Raw genomic sequence first — 20321 nt, forward strand, 5'->3', positions numbered from 1 at the left:
CAACATATTTAAGAGAATGAAAACACTATCGTTGTTTGAATAAATATAACTTTATTTTCAAGAAAAGAAACTTTTATACATTTTCACATCATTTGCATTTAATTGTTCTATGGGTGGTAAAACAATTAATAAAAGGCTTTGTAAACATCCACAAAAATGTAATAATATCTAATAAAATCTAATTTGTTAAAATGTCTAAAGCAGCATAATTAATCTTCACAATAATTCTCAACAATAATATATAATTTTATTTTTCTCATTCCTGTTTACTCTTTCCTATCAACATTTGATAATCACAGCTATGATGTTGGTCAGTTCTCATCAGATCACTCAGCTACATTTACACAGGTTTGAAATGTAAAACATAGTTTTGTTAAAGTGAAGTGCAAAATATATCAATTTCTTACTAAAAATAAGTTTGAAGTAGATTTAGAGGATTTCCTCTCATCTCTAAACCCATATTTATTAGACATAGTACTTATCAAGAACAAACCCGCAACTAGTCATTTGCATACACATACTTAAATTAATTAAAACCTAAACAGCAGCAGGACTTAAATGTTGAAAAACAAGTTAAATAGGACATTTTGTTGACCTGCTGACATTACATGACTTAAAAAGAAGACAGACACGCAGCCTACTAACAAGAAATAACACATTCGTTCATCATTATATATATATATATATATATATATATATATATATATATATATATATATATATATATATATATATATATATATATATATATATATATATATATATATATATATATAATTTGTGATATGTTTATTATAAAATAGCTGCAAATGTTGGCAGAGTCTAGATTATATTTTGTTAATGGCTTATGTTAGTAGCTAAAGACAGACGCATGTGCAAATGCAGGGAAGAAAGACACAATTACATTCAGCTGCTATCTACCAAAATATATCCATGTGTATTTAGCATTTTGTTGCATTAAATGGACATTCAAACTCAAATTTCAACAATTACATTGCATTTAGATTGCAAACACTAAACATAATGTTGTGTCTAAAAAAATATTTGTGCACCATAACAACTCCACAAGCTTCTATAGTTCCTCACTTTCTGATGTCAGAAAGGATTGGCTGATGGTAAAGGTAGATTTGACATCCAGACCTTGACCAGTCAGAGCTGTGTAACGGCTTCCATTGAGCTGTGTTGTCCTCATGGGAGGGTGGACGTGTTGATGCCACTGAGCTACAGAGGATAAAAAAGGTTAAACCTTGCAGAAAAACATCTCTTTTTGTTTTAACTGTGTTGTTTACAATACATGCCCGTTATTGAAAAAACATTTATAAAAAAATAACAATTGACTCACCATATATGTCTAATCTGCCTGTGCATGATGTGACACCAGCCTCATTTTTCACAGACACTGTATACCAACCAGCATCCTCTTTTCTGGTAGGTTGAATAAGTAGACAAACATACCCTGTGGTATCCTGATGCATGCTGGGATATCAAAGACACAGATGGAAATGTGGGATTATTAAAGTAGTAAATGATTTTATGTGACTTCTAGCTGGTATGGATTGTTGACTGCCAGCTTATTGGACCCTCTTATCTGATTTCTAAACAAAATTAGAGAGTTTTATCCAGCAGGACTACAGCAGGCAGATGTTTTCAGCATCCTTACCTCAATCTCTCCTGTGCGTGGGAGATTGTTTCATTATCTTTTTTCCAATAAATGACCGGCGATGGCATTCCCATCACCCGGCACTCCAAACGCACAGGTGCTCCCTCGGCCACGCCTGTGTTCTGCAGCTTCTCCAAAAAATGTGGCGCCTGCTTCATCTCTTTCTCTGAAGAAGAGTGAAAATTGTTGTGAACACTTACGAAAGCATTTCTTTAAAGGAACAGTATGTAAGAAATTTATATCAATGAATCATGAAATGGCCCTGACATGTCACTAGACATTAAGAAATCATTTTCATTTTCAACAGTGGTCCGGCCAGGATATTGTCATTTAAAAAGTGGAGTTGCAGCCCTCAACTGATGTTTATGTTGTCATGTTGTGTATTGGCCACCAGTTGTGTGATTGCAGTACCAGTTTTAGCCACAAGTTTTGTGATTGCAGTGCCAATTTTGGCCACAATCCTACATACTGTTCCTTTAATGATAATGTCCATTTCCAGAAACAGTTATACAAAAATACAGCCAGAAAGAGCAGGTTCTCACCTACTACTCTGAGATCAAGACAGAAAGAACTCTGGCCAGCTTTATTCGAGGCGATGCAGGTGTACGTCCCATGATCGGCTTGAGTCAGAGGATCAATAACTAGAGAATGAACCCCATTTTCTCTCACCATCATACGATGAGTTATGTTAGGATATATTGGCTTCCCATTTAGAAGCCACATGATTTCTGGATGAGGTAATCCGCTCACCTACACAGCAGAAGGGAAGAATTAATAAAAAATAATACAAACATTAGGCCTTTGCAATATTTGAGATATTCATACCTTGCAGTCTAATCGACAAAGCCTGCCCTCATGTGCCAACATGTCTCCTGGTGCTTGCAGAAAGTGAGGACGGAAAAATCGTTCCTGCGTGGGCTCTCCTTCCACTTCTTGTACACGTGCTCGGACTCTATGTATGTATATGACAGAAATGTAATAATATATATATAAAATAAGAACCCAGGCACAAGAGCCTTTGCTACACTATATGGACAAAAGTTTGACTATTTCAGTAATTTCATCAAGCACAAATCTGACTCCACATATACAACCCCAAAACAGAAAAAGTTGGGACACTGTAGAAATTGTGAGTAAAAAAGGAATGGAATAATTTACAAATCTCATAAACTTATATTTTATTCACAGTAGAATATAGATAACATATCAAATGTTGAAAGTGAGATATTTTGAAATGTCATGCCAAATATTGGTTCATTTTGGATTTCATGAGAGCTACACATTCCAAAAAAAGTTGGGACAGGTAGCAATAAGAGGCCAGAAAATTTAAATGTACAAATAAGGAACAGTTGAAAGACCAATTTGCAACTTATTAGGTCAATTGGCAACATGATTGGGTATAAAAAAGCCTCTCAGATTGGCAGTGTCTCTCAGAGGTCAAGATGGGCAGAGAATCACCAATTCTCCCAATGCTGCGGCGAAAAATAGTTTTCTGAGTTTCTCAGAGAAAAATTGCAATGAGATTGAAGTTATCATCATCTACGGTGCAAAATATCATCCAAAGATTCAGAGAATCTGGAACAATCTCTGTGCGTAAGGGTCAAGACCGGAAAACCATACCGGATGCCTGTGATCTTCGGGCTCTTAGATGGCACTGCATCACATACAGGAATGCTACTGTAATGGAAATCACAACATGGGCTCTGGAATACTTCCAGAACACATTGTCAGTGAACACAATCCACCGTGTCATTCGCTGTTGCCAGCTAAAACTCTGTAGGTCAAAAAAGAAGCCATATCTAAACATGATCCAGAAGCACAGGCGTTTTCCCTGGGCAAGGCTCATTTAAAATGGACTTTGGCAAAGTGGAAAACTGTTCTGTGGTCCAACGAATCAAAATTTGAAGTTCTTTTTGAAAAACTGGGATGCCATTTCATCCGGACTAAAGAGGACAATGACAACCCAAGTTGTTATTAGCGCTCTTTTCAGAAGCCTGCATCTCTGATGGTTTGGGGTTGCATGAGTGCGTGTGGCATGGTCAGCTTACACATCTGGAAAGGCACCATCAATGCTGAAAGGTTTATCCAAGTTCTAGATACATATGATCCCATTCAGACGTCGTCTCTTTCAGGGAAGACCTTGCATTTTCCAACATGACAATGCCAGACCACATAGTGCATCAATTACAACATCAAGACTGCATAGAAGAAGGATCCGGGTACTGAAATGGCCAGCCTGCAGTCCAGATCTTTCACCCAAAGAAAAGATTTGGTGCATCATAAAGCGAAAGATGCGACATAGAAGACCTAAGACAGTTGAGCAACTAGAAGTCTGTATTAGACAAGAATAGGACAACATTCCCATTCCTAAACATTGGTCCTCCTCCAGCTGTTCCTTTATATGCACATTTAACTTTTCTGGCCTCTTATTGCTACCTGTCCCAACTTTTTTTGGAATGTGTAGCTCTCATGAAATCCAAAATGAGCCAATATTTGGCATGACATTTCAAAATATCTTACTTTCAACATTTGATATGTTATCTATATTCTACTGTGAATAAAATATAAGTTTATGAGATTTGTAAATTATTCCATTCCTTTTTTACTCACAATTTCTACAGTGTCCCAACTTTTTCTGTTTTGGGGTTGTAATAATATTCTAGAGAATTGTGTAATTCTAATTTTCTAGATTATAACAATTTGGTAAGGGCCCAGACCTGAACCCTGTTGCACACCTCTGGTATAACAATAGTATAAAAAACACTCTTACCCAATATTTATAAAATGAAATTTAATTTAAACATTACTACATGAGGCAAATTTATATTCCTTTAATAATGCCTATATTTTGATTGATCTGTCAAGAACGCATTACTGACCAGTATCCAATCAGCATCCAGGATTGGAATTATCGGTTTAATAAAGGTCTATTACAGAGCTCTTGACTTGCTTTCTGTAATGTCCACACGTTTCTTTAAATTTATCAGCTACTAAAACAAAAGTGCACTTTAATGTACCTCACCTTTGAGAGTGAACCACAGGTCGATTTCTCAGCGGACCCGTTTGGACAATCAAATGTCCGGAGCAACTTATCCTGCCCTGAGAATATAAAATACAGAACTGACTGACATGTAAAAAATAATAGCAGTTTCTTACAGTATTAAACAATACTAGGTGGATACTTTATAGTCCTTTAAGCCTCAGCAGATACATGTAGATGCACAAAAGGTTCTTCAGGTTATAAAAAGGTTCTTTAAAGAACCTTTGACTGAATGGTTCTTTGAAGAACCAAAAATGGTTTATCTATGGCACTGTATATATACTGTATATGCAGTATTATATACATTCTAGCTTTCTGTTACCTGTGGATTTGCTGCCATGACGGTATAATTTCCATCATCATCACTCGTAGCAGCTTCTATGTGTAAAGAACACGTTCCATCGCCTTCTCTGATCTTCTGATAGTGTTCATTCTTCTTCAAAATTTGTTTTCCATCCTTAAACCAATACACCTGTGAGAAAATACAAAACAAAGAATTATTATTTTAGCACTAACCAGTCTTGTGTGTGTGTCTATTATAACTATTTTAATGGCTGTGGTTTATGGACGTTATGTTTTCATGACTACAAATGAAATCCATTCAAACAATTATTCAATACATTAATTTAAATGACAAACGTTGTGAGTTTCTATGTGTTCACCTTAGGTACAGGAATCCCAACCACTTTACAGGTAAATGTGACAGGAAGCCCTTCCACACCCCGGAAGTGTTTCAGTTTCTTGTCAAAGATGGGAGCGATACATTTTCCGGTTGGAATTTCATCATGCTGAACTTCATCATCCGACTCTTCGACTGGTGTTCTTTCTAAACGAAACTCGATCTCACTTAGTAGCCTCTGTTCAAAGTTCGACACCTTGTATTCCTGCACAAAAAAATGAATGTTTTCCATTTAAACACCTTCAGCTTCTGCATGTTCTGTGAAGTCAACAGAAACCTATTGTATTTGTATTTTAAAGCTGTCCCACTGGTGTATAAATACACAATTCAAGACAAAAGAAATCATGAAAATGTACAAACAAGAATAAATAAATAAAAAGATGGAAGTAAAATTGCTCAAGAAATAAAAAATGTCTTCACACTATAAACAACAATCATCAGGTACATGTGCAGGCTCCACAGATTTATAAACTGCACACATTTCTCTCTAATGGATTTATTGACTGTTCAGATGAGCCGTTTAACTGTTACTGTTAACAACTTTATTTTTTACCGACAGGTAGTGATGTCAAAATGACTCCATAAACAAATAGTTGATGAAATTCCCTAACAAAAGCGACTTAAACTGTTGGCATAAATGATTCACCAGATTGTTGCTGTGGTGATCACTGTGTCGACATTCACATGCACTTGTTAGTCTCGGAATCTTAAAAATTCTCCAGGCAGCTTGAACTTTACTTGCCAGTGGAGGGAAACTCTGTCCTGGTAACTCCAGCTCCATTTAGGTTCTGGATGACCTCCAGATCAGGATCTCTGAATGTAGTCACATCTATTTATGTAACATGTGGATGTTTCTATCACGTCAACTACACTGCCCATGTTTACTGACTTGACAGTCATCTGATTTAGTTGCATTTTTAATCAGCATCGATTATGCTACACAATAATTCGCTTATGCCTGTACGTTTGTGATGAGACTCTAGCAAGTTTTCAACTCTAAAATTCTCTAACATGCATTTTAGTCTGGTAGTAAGATAGGCCCTGTCTGGGAAACGTCCCCTTAAAGTCAACATTTGACATAATCTAAGGAATTTCCAAGTGATACTCAATATAAGAGATATGTTGATTGAATGAAAAGTTTATACATTTCTTAGTACCTGTTGTCCAAAACGAAGTGATTCATTAGTGAATCGTAGTTTTTTCTCAATATCTTTTAAGAGAGTTTCTCTGCTATCTCGGATGTCGTCATCTGACATGGGCCGGAGGCCTCTTTGATTCTTCTTCATTGCGCCTTGAGGTCTGGATGTGGAATGATGCCATGAGACCAAAGTAAAATACACAATTTCATTTTACAATGACATGCATTCTGATAGACTTCTATTGTTAGTCCTGGGAAAACCTTTCTGTCAAACAATTACAGACCAAAACCTATTCCCACCTTAACCATAACCTATCCACGTAACCAGAAACAAATGGTAAAATCAAAATCTAATCTAATTCTGATTCCGTTACATGTTTAACCTGATTAAATCACAGTAAGCCTACTGTGACAATGAAACCATACTTGATTATCAGGGACTTTATAATGAAGTGTCCGAGTTTACTCACCCAGGAGGAGCCCCCTTAGGCAGCCCCATGGCATTGGTTGGAGGAGATGTTGGCAGTGATGGTAGGACAGAGCTAAGGAAGGCCACTGGATTGTGGATAGGGCTGGGAGAAGAGCAGCTTGAAGTTGGGGAAGAAGCCTGTGGTGGGGACTGAGTTCTAAAAGAAAAGACTGAGTTCATCAGACCAGGATGCATTAAAGGTGGTGAAGAAACATACGCTGGAGGGCTGCTGGGAGATTCCAGAATCCTCGTCGGGAACTTTCTTGCCGATGGGACAAACTGGTTGACGGGTGACATAAGCTCCCGTGTTGACTTTGGGAATATCTGTGCTGCTATTTCATGGAGCATTGGAACAGGGGACTCAGTTGGAGAGGGACTCCTGATAGGAGAGAGAGTTTGGGCAGGAATGAATTCCTTTGGTCTTGTGTAGCTGAAGCTCTGGGTAGAAACTGGTATCTGACCGGCTAAAGTAGTCTGGGTGGAGTTCAATGGTGGAGCAGATGCTAGACTTGATGTGGGTGCAGGTGGATTATTAAGAAGCTGAGGGGAACTGACTTTACCCATCGGTACATTAGATACACTTTTATTCTTTGTGTCTCGAATTAGTGGTAAATGAATTCTGGGTTGAGTAACTTGTGTGGTGTTTGCCTTAGACACTGTGTTGTTTACGCTCGCTACATCAGATGTTGTCAGTGACTGTGTTTTAGCTATAGTCTTGTCTACTTCAACAGAGGTCTTCTGTTGGGTAGGAGTCATGTTTATTTGTGATATGTGAGTGGATGGGGTGATGGAGGGCATATGGTTGGTGTTTGGTTGAACGGGTGAAGCCATCATAAACTGAGGCAAAGGTCTAGTAGGTCCTAGATTGAACTGAGTCATGTTGGGAGCTGTTGGTTGAGTTATTGGGATGAGTGGTGTCACATTTGGCACAGAAGCTACTGAAGACATATTGAGTTGGGCCTTTGGTGAGATTGGGTCTATACTGAGATGAGGGGCAGGCACCACAGTTGTTCGGGTAAAAGATGCTGAGGGAGCCACAGTCTGTGGAATATTATTTAACAAAGTAGATGGTACTAGATTATTTTGAGCTCTTGGGATGGCTAATGGACTAAGCTGTGGCATTGAACTGGATAAAGCCTTATTCAACTGGGATACTGGTGCAGTTTTTAATATAGGAGTCGGTGCTATAGGCTGTACAGGGACAGATGCAGTCATCAACTGTGGAGTTGGACCAGAGTTAATTTTGAGTTGTGAAGACATTGAATTTGGAGGGGAGTGATCTGGGGTGACAGTCGTTGGCTCAGAACTTGGAGAGGTACTGTCCTGCTGCTGTTCCAAAAGCACCTGGTTGTGAAGGATCTGAAGTTGCACTGGGTCTCTAGGCACGGAATGGTAAAACAAAGATGATACAGTATTTCTAATAAACAAGATTTCTTGTATTACAATGAAGATGATACTTACAATTTTGGTTTAGCCAGCACAGGTGGTGGTCCTTTGTTGGATGAATTTGATTTCTCCTCCTCCTCTTCATCCTCAGGTAGTTTAAAGGTCACTCTGAGACCCACTCGTGAACTGGAGCGAGACTCATTGTGATTGACTAACACACCCTCAGATCTGGTCTTAAGGCAGGAGGTTGGGGGATCTGGTAAAGGCTTAAGATGCGGACGATCTTGATGGTTACTGTATTTTTCTAATGGGGGAATTATAACAGAAGGGTGTGAGTAAGATTCTGACCCAACTTGAAGGTTTTGTGACGGTTCAACTTGAGCATCCAAGTCAGAGCTCAGATTAGTGGAGGTTGATCCATTGGGTAGACACTGGGTGGCTTCCGTGGAAGATTTCAAATCAGACCCACCTGAATCAAAGTGTGTTGTGAAAGAGCTGAGAGGTTTCTGTTTTGAGTCCAAATTCACTGGGTTAAAGCGAGAACAACTGAGGCTCAGCGGGTCCAGCTGAGGTAAACTTGACCTTAATGTATCCGAGTGGAGCTTTCCAATAGAAAGAGGGTTTAGACTGGGCAGGCTGGTGGCTAGGTCATGGCGAAGTAAACTGGAGTTTAGGGATTCTGGGGAATGACTTTCAGCATCCAGAGTGTCTGACTGCATTGAGGCTGAGCCCAAAGGGTCAAGACAAACCATACTTGAGTGAAGTTTGTTGTTTACCCGAGGAACATCTGGTTCCTTGCTTTCATTATTGCGTCCTGTTGATACACAGAAAATATTCATTAGAAACATGATTTAGAGATGTGGTACATGCACTCTTTATATTTTCTTTTATTCTCTTATCTCTTTTACACCCATGACAGAAAATTACCTTTCACCCTCAGCACTGCCATATTGGAGACTGTGCCGTATTTATTGCTGGCCGTGCAAGTGAAAGTTCCTGAATCCTCAGGAAAGACCTCCGCAATGACCAAAGTACATATCTCCTCTGTTCACAGCAAACCACAGAGATTTGGGGTGGTTAATGTCATGAAATGTTTACCCATTTTTAAACACAGCAGTAACCAAACTCACCTGATTCACCCATGGACCTGGGTTCTGCAGGGAGAAAGGGGTAAGCAGCTTATGTTTATGGATTGGCAGAAGTAATTTTACTATCTAGAACAGTTCATGCAACATTTCATCTCATTGTAAAGGCTGAAATAGATAATGGATTTGTGGTAGACCTTCCAACGATGGATTCAAACCACACAAAAAACACTGCACACTGAAGTTAGACATACTCTTCTGGAGGATCCTGAAGTCTGGAGAATCATCAATAAGTGTTCCCTCCCTGTACCAGTCCACTTTAGGGGAGGGAATACCTTTCACTCGGCACTCCAGCACTACCAGCTGACCCTCCTGAGCCAGAACATCCTGAAGGGTCTGCATCAAGTGACAATTATGAAGAAGAAACTTTGTTATATACTATCTATAATTGGTACGTTACAACTAGTTTCCTAAAAAAACTAAAAGGACTGCAAGAGTTTTCAAGAGTGAAACTTGCTGATAAATCACTTGGTGTTGTAGATGTTTGTGAGGGAATATCTGAAATATTTTTAGCCAGGTTATTGGATAAGGTCAAAAGAGCCTACACCCAAACAATGTTTTGACTCCATGGTTTTGGACGGTTATGAACATTGCATTTTTTACCTTCGTAAAAACAGGAGCTGCCATTATGGGTCTTATATCGAAGCTTTCAAGATAACTACTGCTCCCATTTAGTTTCTAAACAGAAAAACACAGGAAACGTTAAAAGAACACATGCTCTGGTGCAAATTTTTATTTTGAAAATTGTGTCTTTCAAGTACCTCATGGTTGCTCTGTTGAGATATTGACAGTATATTGGATATACTTTGGTTAGCTGGAAGTGATGATGGAGATACAGTTCGATGAGTAGGTGGTGGAGAGGACTCCACCTGAGACTGAGATGTTGGTGGTTCTTGTAATTGCACGATTGCTTCTAGTTCAGGTGTTTGAGAGCTGATAACCTCAGGAACCAGAAGATCTGTATCACCTTGCACAGAAGGTGGGTCCAAGTTCAACTGTGCCAGAGGATCTTCATCTGTTTCCAAAGGTTCGGGTTCTTCAGGGATGGGGTTGATTACCGTTGGTGTAAAGTCTTCAACAGATGTGTCAGGTGTTACTGAGGTTATATCAGTCTTTGGAGGAGCGTCTTTATTATAAAGTCTGAAAAATGAATGTAGTTGGTATGATGGTGTACTGTTACACCCTTTGAACACATAGAGTGATTCTGATAATGGATATTTTAAGGTTATGAATGGGTTGTCCTGTAATAAACACCAATAGATGATTCTAATTTGACAATATTCACTAATGTTCTTGCAAAAAAATATAGGAAAGTGTGTGTGTATAAACTCTAGCAGTGCATTATGATTCCACCAAAAAAGCACTTACTGGGCTTGTTGTTCTCCTTCAGAATCTGATGACGATGCACCTGTTAGAAAAATAAAATAAAAATAAAACACAAACATGATTGTGGGTTAGCTGCTATGCTTCAAACATTTATATTTGATAACAGATTTTGTCTATAATTTATTCACACTCACCCTCAATGTAGATTTCTGCTGATGTGGAGTCAGTACCATAAAAATTGGAAGCAAAGCAGGAATATCTTCCGGTGTCTTCTTCAAAAGCCTCAGCGATGATCAGAGAGTGTCGATCGCCATTACTGACGATCTGAATATCAGGACTGTTTTCCAACTCTTTCCCTTCACAAAACCATCTGAAATAGTGATAAAACAACTACTTTATACAATGGACATAGATTTGCAAGAGCAAATAAAAAAACTTCACTGAATAGACAAGCATTTACTTAAGAAATAAATGACGGCGAGCCATTGAATTATTCGAAAATAATGCGCACCCAGGAATGCGCATTTATCAAAAAATAATGCATACCGTTGGAACATTTCTAAACCAATCAGAATAAAGTATTCAACAGCGCTGTGGTATAATGACAGCGAAGTTTTTCTAGATCTTCTGCACTCTGAAAAAGGATGCATTAATATTTTACACAACTTTTTTGTGCTATGCTATTTAACACATTTTGTGTTGCTTTTGTGTTAAAATAAATAAAATGGTCAACACAACATTTACTATGTTGGCACTAAAAAAAAACACAAATTGTCTTGTTTTTAACATAACCGTTTTAGAGTGTGTTAAACGTCCCTGTAAATAGGGTCCCCCATTATCTACAATAATATTTGAAGCCCCACTATTTAAATTTTTACCAAATGAAAATAAATAGAGCTTGGCATGACTAAACAATGTATATTTGTAACAAAAACAACCAAACAATAAGAAATATTTTGATTTTGGCTGTTCTAACCTTTGTTTTGTCCCATTTTTAATAACCCCCTTGGAAATCTGTCGAGGCCCCCCTGTGGGCCCCGGCCCCTGCACTGTAAAAAATGTAGCATGAAGTTAAAACAACTTGGTTTTTTTAAGTCAATTTAACCTACTATTTTAAGTTTTGACCTGTGAATAGCTGATATATTAAAGTAAGTGAAACAATTTCAACTTGTTCTTAAACTGCAAAAAATTATTTTCAAGAAAAAAAATTCTTAGTATTTTTGTCTTGTTTTCAGTAAACATATCTAAAAATTCTTAAATTAAGATGCTTTTTCTTGATGAGCAAAACGACCCAAGAAAATAAGTCTAGTTTTTAGACCAAAAATATAAAATTTAAGTGAATTTAATTTTGTGCATAAAAAAAGCAAAATAATCTGGCAATGGGGTAAGCAAAATTTTCTTGAATTTAGTGTTTAAGAAAAAATTCAAGATTTTTTGCTTACCCCATAAGAAAAAATTTTCTCTTGAAAATCATTTTGTGCAGTGTAAGTTAAAGGAGCATAAAAATATACACTGCAAAAAAATATTTTCAAAAAAAAATTCTTAGTATTTTTGTCTTGTTTTCAATAAAAATATCTAAAAATTCTTGAATTAAGATGTTTTTTCTAGATGAGATAGTCACAAACCGATACATGAGAGTATAGATTTAGCATATACTTTAGCATAAGTATATTAAGCTAATTCATAATTGAATGACAAAGTGTTTGACTGTACTCAACATTACTGAAAAAATTAAAAGGTCCTTACATTAAAACATTTCTCTTCGTAATTTTTTAGACAAAAAACATTTGTAACATTACAAACCTTTATTACATAAGACACTCGAATGACAAAATACATGTAATACTGAATGATGACATCACAAAATGTCAATAAGAAACAAATACTGCTTTATTAAAGTGGCTTTAATAGCAACTGTGGCATTTTGTGTTCAAATATTAAAACCAAAACACTTAAACTTAAGTTATCCACACTTTAAACAAATGCATTAGCACAAGCACACAAGGTCAATATTATAACTGGTTAAAAACAAATTTTTCTGTCGTGTGATACATTAAATATTTGACTTTACAGGGACTTTAATAAACAGAACACAGCAAAAATCCATGTATCCTTGTATGAATCAATGAACTTCCCGAATTTACCATGCAGCTTTACATCAAATGTCAAGGATTTTTATCATGCTCACCTTCTGTTATAGCTTGAGACTTTTTGAAATCTTCTCAAATGTACGCCTTCAGTTTAAAAGTTTTTCAAAAAGTGCCAGGTGCATGTGTGTGATATGACTGAGTCATGGCTGAAATGTATTGAGTTTATCTATGAACCAAAGAGGATCATTTCTATTGAGTAAGACTCTACTTTAAAACTCTGAGCTGGAAGCTGCACCTGTTTGCTTTATTTAACTCATAGACAGACACGTCCCATAGCAGAGGAACCCCCATTTAAACTGGACTGGACACAAATAAAGAGACTAATCCTGACCATACAGAGCTCAACATACTGCTGCGTAGCCTTTCATACAATAAACTTTTTTCATCTGTGTGATGTGCAGAAGATCTACATCAGAAACACACATTCAACAACCAAAACCTCACAACAACATACAGTGTTTCTCAAAAGTAAATAAAGTTGACGACAAAGTAAAGAGAGGAGAAGATACAAATATTTTGCATACTTCCAGCTCAATCGGTCAAATTTGTGGCATGAAGTTAAGGTCAGATTTGTTTTGCTTCTATTAAAGTACACAAGATCATCTTTAAAACATCATGATGATGGACCATCAGTTTTGTTCATGCCACATTGAGTTCTGCTGTCATTACACCAAACACAAAACCATTTGAATAAAAACACATTTACAGTTCACATAAACTGTTTAAATGCTAAAATGAATGTAAAACATCTCTGTAACATGCTGACAGTTTCAGTGTGTGTAAAGGCATAGATATTTCATGAAGTAAAGAGATGATCTAATGTTTCTGACATCACTGTCAGCTGACTGCACATAACACAGGTCTAAGAGCAGCTGTCTTAACACCTCATCTGTCAAACATAAACAATCACTACTCGCTTAAAAAAGCACGCGTTTCCTTGACCTGTCAGTATGGTGAGTTTGCTTTGAATGATGTTACACTTCCATTTCAGCAATGACAAACCAACCATAAAGCACACACATATAATATACTTCATAAACAAGGAATATCCCTGGATCGAATTTGGCATCTGGTTTGAGGTTTTGTTATGCTTCCTATCATGATCATCCATGATTTATTGAGTCTATTTGTGACATTACATCTCATTTATATTATTTTGCAAATCATAACAAAACTTACACTCTTTTGTAAATTAACAGGATGCAGTAATACCAGAGTGTTAATGATTATGTATTTATTCAAATGATTAAATATGCTGCATTATTGGGAGAATAAAAGCCCCCCCCAACACTGATGCCTAACCCTACCCAAAAAATACTTTTATTTAAACTCTCTTAAATTAATTTTTACTGAAAATAATGCTTTCGATGTAATAGGAAACAAGAGACAAGCGAGGTCTGCAAAAGGCATGAATCAGGAACAACGCATCGAAAGCTAGTTTCACAAGCCATAAGCTACTTCTGCATCTGCCACTTTTAAACTCGTCTCTTTAAAACTTTAGTTTTAGTTCTATAGCTGTTTTATGCCAACAAGGGAAGCTATTGTCATTGGTTACACTCTTAATTAATAAATATTAATGAACCAAAATTTGTGTTGCATTTACAATTCTGTTGGGTGTGCTGCAGCACACTAAGCACTTTTACTTCCCACTCCTCTGATAAACCACTTTCCTTTATGTTGGTTTTTTTTTCACAAGCTGAGTTATATTACTGGAGAACATTTACCTCAGTATGAATCATACAGTATTTTATGGGAAACCCAATGGAAACTGCTTTCAAAGGATCTCCCAGTATTAAGCCTAAAAGTTAATGTAAATTACATAGATTTAATTAATATTTGCTAACACTGCTCCACAAAACGCCATGGCCAAAAAGCTCTCCTCCTTTTTAATTTTCTTCTTAAAACGAGAAGATTGTAATTGTGCTGGCTCCGTTGGGAAAAAAACTTTAATATTGCAAAAAGAGCTCCGCTGTTGACTACACTGTTTTTGACATCCATGTTTAACGTTAGCTACTTCCGCAAACAATGAGTGACGTTGTTGACTGTGGAGTACTCTTCTGCCCATGCGGGTCACTTCACGTTCACACCGGAGATCACAAAAGGTCGCATTTAATTGGAAATGTGAACAGCCTTGTAAAAAAATATAATTTTTTCAAAAAAATCGGAATTGAGCATTAAGCCCTGCAGTGTGAACGTAGCCTTAGTGGCAGCTTTTCCTTCAATATTCTGTCCATGTCATCCATTTCAAAAATAATATTTTAATACAATCGTTTTCTAAGAAACCGAAATATATTTCTTTTGCACAGCTATATTTTTGTCTACAAAAGTATGCTTGAGCATTTAACCATACAGATTAAATGATTTTTTAAGATCATAGTTAACATTTTAATCAAGTGTTTCTAAACTTTTGACTGGTAGTGTATATAAAGATTTCAAAATATACAAAAAGGGCCAAAATATTTTGGTTAAAATACATTTTTGTAAACATAATATATATTATATATTTCAGTTGGCCTATATATATTTTTGGCCATTTTTATATTTTTTGAAACATATTTAAAATGATATTTGAACATATTTTTTTGCCATATGGGAATCACGAAGTAAACATTACTACAATAAAAGTCAAAGGATTCTTGAAAAGGGATTTATCTTGAGAATTGGCATAAAATACATTATTAGTGTTAGTGTAGTGAAGATAAACATTGATAATAACACTTCCCTTCACTTCTATAAAGAAAACATATCTCATCCCTATGTGGCTGCATGTGTAATATTACACATTTAATATCCTGTTTACTCTTCTACTCATTGGCCAACTGTGCTTGATAAACTGAAGAGTTGGATGTTCATTTGAATCACTGCATTCTCAGAGCATCACATTTCTAATGCGGTAAAATTAGACTGGCTGACCTCAGACTGTATGATATCCAATAAGCTTTCACAAGACATCTTTGTGCCAAAAGAACTTGATGAAAAAGATTTTAGGAATTTGCCAGCAAAATGTCACCGGTACCTAAATCTTTATTTAAGTCTTGTTTATATGGATCAAATCCCACCTTCAATGCAAATAATTATTTTAACCTATTATCGGTCCGGCACGCATCCATCCACATCATTATTTAAAGCATCATTCATATCTATAAACGATATAACCAGACACAAGCACTTTGCCGGTCTGTGTTTGTTTATCAATCTGGCTAGTAGCTAAACTGACCTCTGACACAAATACCTGCTGAAAAAACAGCATACCAGCAAGACCAGCATATGTTGTGTTTTGGTGCTGGTTTGCTAGTGAACACCAGCTAAACCAGCATTAGCACCAGCATTAGCACCAGCTAAACCAGCATGATCACCAGCTAAACCAGCACCAAACCAGCATTAGCACCAGCATCCCATGCTGGTCATACCAGCAAGACCAGCATATGTTGTGTTTTGGTGCTGGTATGCTGGTGACCACCAGCTAAACCAGCATCAAATCAGCATAATTCCCATGCTGGTTTGAAGCCGTTTTTTTCAGCAGGGTTGTTGAAAATAAAAATGTTTCAGTTTCATAAAGACGAGGGGAGACGGCGGGCCCGAAGAGAGATTTGGCAACCAGGCAAGAATTCAAAGATCTGTAGCTAACATTGTCATTTTACACAGTAACTTAAGCTCAGTGTAAACGTTGATATGCTTTAAAGTAATACTTGTTATTTATATTACTTGTTAGCCAACCACTACCTGATAGTCAATTTAATATTCAGTAGGTTACGTTTGTCACCACTGAAAATGAGAAGGATGTAATGTTTGTCCAGATATAGATCTTGAATTTGAAGCCACTTGCCAGCATTCTCCTGTTAGCAAACTACGCTAGCAGACTTTTTGCTAACTGTCACCGTGTATCCTAGCTGACTCATACACATGCAAGCCTCGCTCTCACCCACTCTTTTGGTAGGTGGCAATCAGTGGTGGGATGTTGAATTTTTTTAATATTTGATAACTGTTCTATATTTTTCTATTAAATTTGCATTTGCGCAATAAATCATCTTATAGCTACAAACATGGTAGGTCTCCGACTATAGCTGGTGGTCACCAGCATGCCAGCACCAAAACACAACATATGCTGGTCTTGCTGGTATGACCGGCATAGGACGCTGATGCTGGTATGCTGATGACCACCAGCTGAACCATGACGAAATCATCATGGACCAACATGGGAATTACGCAACATATGCTGGTCTTGCTTCTATGCTAAGCAGGGTAGATTGGCTAGGTGCAAAATGGGTGTGGTAGGGGGCCCAAAATTGATTGTGGCGCCTCTGATTAGAGTAGTAGTAGACTACCAAGAGTCTACCAAGACTCTAGTGAGAGTTGGTTGACATGTAGTTGCAAAGTTACTTAAAGTAAGTGGACTATTAAAATGCAATCCTGCATATCTCATATCTAAAGTTTTAAAAAATATCAAGTACTTTTGGTATCACTTCAAGTCCCAAGATCTATCAGATTTTAAACTCACCTCACTTCTGGTGTCGGCAGTCCTCTGACAATGCAGTCCAACTGAACTTTACTGCCTTCTGGAACCTCTCTGCTTTTGAGTTTCTGAATAAACTGTGGAGGTTCATATACAGGTTCCTCTGTGTCCTCTGTCTCTATTAAAGCTGGGGCCTTACACTCTATGTCACATCTGGACACCTGCGGTTCCTCTATGACACATCTGGACACCTGCGGTTCCTCTATGACACGTGGTTCCTCTACGACTTTGTCAAACTCCATTGGTTCCTCCGTCTGTTGGCTAAAGAGAACAGGTCTTTCTCTATCTTCTGCATTAAAGGAGAATAGAGCACCATCGGGCTGGGCTTTGTTCTGATATCGACTCCGATGGGTTTTACAAGAACGCGGTCGAACTCTTTTCGAACTGTTGGCCTTGAACAGAGAAGAAAGCTCCTCGATAAAATCGGCAGCCTTGTTGAGGAACTCCTTCTTGGATTGTGTCTCCAAACCATATGGAGCATTTCTCGTGGCTCTTTTGTCTGGAGGAGATTCCCTCGAAGGTCTGACGTTCCTAACCGTGTCGTCTTGAATGGAAGGCTGGGCCGAATGCCTCTCCGACGCGACCGCCATCTCGAGAGCAGGTTTGTCGGACAAAACGTCGTAATGGGTTACTTGCGGGTGTCCATCAGATTTGGCCTCATGTTGTTGTGGCTCATTGCCGATGGCCTTGCAGGCCAAATCGACGCTCTTGTCCAGCTCTTCCTGACTCAAGAAAGCAGACAAGTCCGGGAACTGTGGTTCCAACTTCCCACCAGAATTGTCCGCTTTCTCTTTAATAGCTCCGTAAACCAGACGTCGAGGTGAATCTATGCAGCTCGATTCACCGTGTCGGTGATGAGCTCTGGCTTCAGCCAGGTAACTCTCCCGTAACAGTTGTGACAGTGATGTGGGCTGATCCATGTTATGCTCTTGCATGTCCCTAGATAAATTATAAAGGATAATCGTGAACCATCCACAACAGACATAAAAACATAACCTTTACCTTAAATTATTGTGTGTGTGTAACCTACTGTATATGTTAGCACAAATGTACACCACACAGCTTAAAGCATGTACACACCCCCTAAACAGCTCTGGCTTGTCACCTTAGTCATAGGGAACATCAAATTGTAATGGTTTGCACAACCTGATCCTTTCTGTTATAGCATGACTATGCCTGTGGTGGGCACAAACCAGGTCCATATACAGTCGGTATGGTCTTGTGTGCAAGATCTTGACTGGCCTGCACAAAGCGGGATTGAATTCCCAAATAATGTCAATTACATATGGCAGTGATGTTCAGATTGTCACGTGCCTTTGGTCACGTGATGTATTCTGGTGGTTACGGCCCTCATCCATTTCACATACAAATCTAATACCAATTTAACAGCTTAGTAAGACTGACGGTGAGGAGTAGCTTTGTTGTAGGTTGTTTTAACCCATTGTTGGGTCAAATGTAAACTTTTTTTGGGTTTATTTAACGCAACGGCTGGGTTTGTCCCTTTTTTGACCCAACGCAGGGTTGAAAATAACCCAGTTTTTTTTAGAGTGTAATCTTTAGTCTTAAAACAGTGTGATGAAACCGGAGAACCCAGAGGAAACCCACACTGATACAGAGGACCCAAGAAACCTTCTTGCTGTACATTTTTGGGGGCTTTTTTGTTTTCCGATTCTTCTTTAAACATGGGGTCTACAAAATGTGCTTTCAAAAGGATCTTATTTTCATCCATACTTCTGAGTTTTTAAGTTTGAGGAAGGAGTCCCCATTGGCATCCTGATGTTACTGATTCCAGAAACTGGATCTGCCAGCATATGCTTCTGACAGTCAAATAAGAGCAATTAACACAAGCAGTGATTCTCTCTCATAGACAGCTGCTGTGTACATGAATCCTGATCCAACACACTCCAAACCCCCGTCACAGCTAAATATAGTAAGCTCTCACTTTACACGAACAAAACACAAGTAAAATCCCATGCATACAAGACAATTTGCATAAAGTGTAAGGCCGTTCATTGCATATGTCGTTCATGTAATGCACACATATACCCAACATTTAAAGAACCCCTCCGAACCGTTATGACATTCCAACCTAAAATAGAAACTGACTATCTGACCAAACGTGTGCTGTCATCCAGGCTTGGCTATGCTACGCACAATCCATTTAATTTATGTAAAATGTATTTATTGCATATTAACGGCACACTTACATAACTGGTCATCAGAATACAAGGTGCTTTACCTTTGATTTCAGGGGGGAACTCCACAATCTGTAGATCTGCACCTGTTTCTGAACACAAGTTCAACTCCAGCTTCACGGCCGGGCTCTTCAGAGAAACACTGGACAACTGCGTCAGGACAAAAGTGTTTCCTTAGTCCTGTGTAAAGTTAACCTTGTGCGTTATTGCAAGAGCACAATAACCCCGGGCTGAGCGACCTGTCACCAGCACACGCAATAACATTTGCCAGCATGTTGGTGGATGGTTATGTGAAGGGAGGTGGGGGTGTTTGAAACAAGTACCAGTAAATGAGCCCCCTCCAATGTCCTGTGAGAAAACTGAGGAACCGGTGACACAAATTTGATTGCTGGTGAATTGCTTGGAAACAACAAGGCAAAAACTTTATGACTCAGTCTGTGATATATAGACTAGTGTCTCATAATCTAATAATGAGATGAGAAGCATCAAACTTTGATTTTAATCTTTGACATGATCTGACTCAGTCAATATTAAAGATATCAAGATTATATTTTTAAAAAATGTTCTTTACTTTATCTACAAGGATTTTATGTTGAAAATAGTAAATCACAAATAAATTA

At 37.8% G+C, this 20321-nt stretch overlaps 1 protein-coding gene across 2 annotated transcripts; it reads right to left on the bottom strand.

The window, feature by feature from the left end:
* Window positions 1-31: 31 nt before the first annotated feature.
* mypn (myopalladin) lies at window positions 32-20056 on the bottom strand. 2 transcript variants are annotated; one of them, XM_065296244.1, is made up of 21 exons: window positions 19746-20056; window positions 17492-18445; window positions 11038-11213; window positions 10886-10925; window positions 10279-10657; window positions 10121-10195; window positions 9712-9853; window positions 9503-9526; window positions 9300-9416; window positions 8842-9186; window positions 8448-8676; window positions 6988-8364; window positions 6537-6678; window positions 5363-5584; window positions 5023-5172; window positions 4683-4759; window positions 2486-2612; window positions 2203-2410; window positions 1661-1826; window positions 1343-1476; window positions 32-1221 (listed from the first exon to the last, which is right to left on the bottom strand). In XM_065296244.1, exons 2-21 carry the CDS (start codon window positions 18439-18441, stop codon window positions 1073-1075), a joined length of 5229 nt encoding a protein of 1742 aa, XP_065152316.1. In that variant the 5' UTR covers window positions 18442-18445; window positions 19746-20056; the 3' UTR covers window positions 32-1072. The 2 variants fall into 2 exon arrangements, with proteins under 2 accessions (XP_065152316.1, XP_065152315.1); XM_065296243.1 differs by having other exon boundaries at window positions 8448-9186.
* Between the last annotated feature and the right edge of the window lie 265 nt (window positions 20057-20321).

This window comes from Paramisgurnus dabryanus, chromosome 20, assembly GCF_030506205.2.
Source record: "Paramisgurnus dabryanus chromosome 20, PD_genome_1.1, whole genome shotgun sequence".
In the NCBI taxonomy this organism is placed as follows: domain Eukaryota; kingdom Metazoa; phylum Chordata; class Actinopteri; order Cypriniformes; family Cobitidae; genus Paramisgurnus; species Paramisgurnus dabryanus.

Bases quoted from the DNA above. Each gene is read 5' to 3' on its own strand.
- mypn (XM_065296243.1), bottom strand. From the start codon at position 18,441: ATGCAAGAGCATAACATGGATCAGCCCACATCACTGTCACAACTGTTA. The intron at 9,854-10,120 runs GTAAAAAATGCA...CACTTGATGCAG, and splicing joins CAGCTCCTGTTTTTACGAAG to ACCCTTCAGGATGTTCTGGC. The intron at 8,365-8,447 runs GTAAGTATCATC...TTCCGTGCCTAG, and splicing joins GTGCTGGCTAAACCAAAATT to AGACCCAGTGCAACTTCAGA.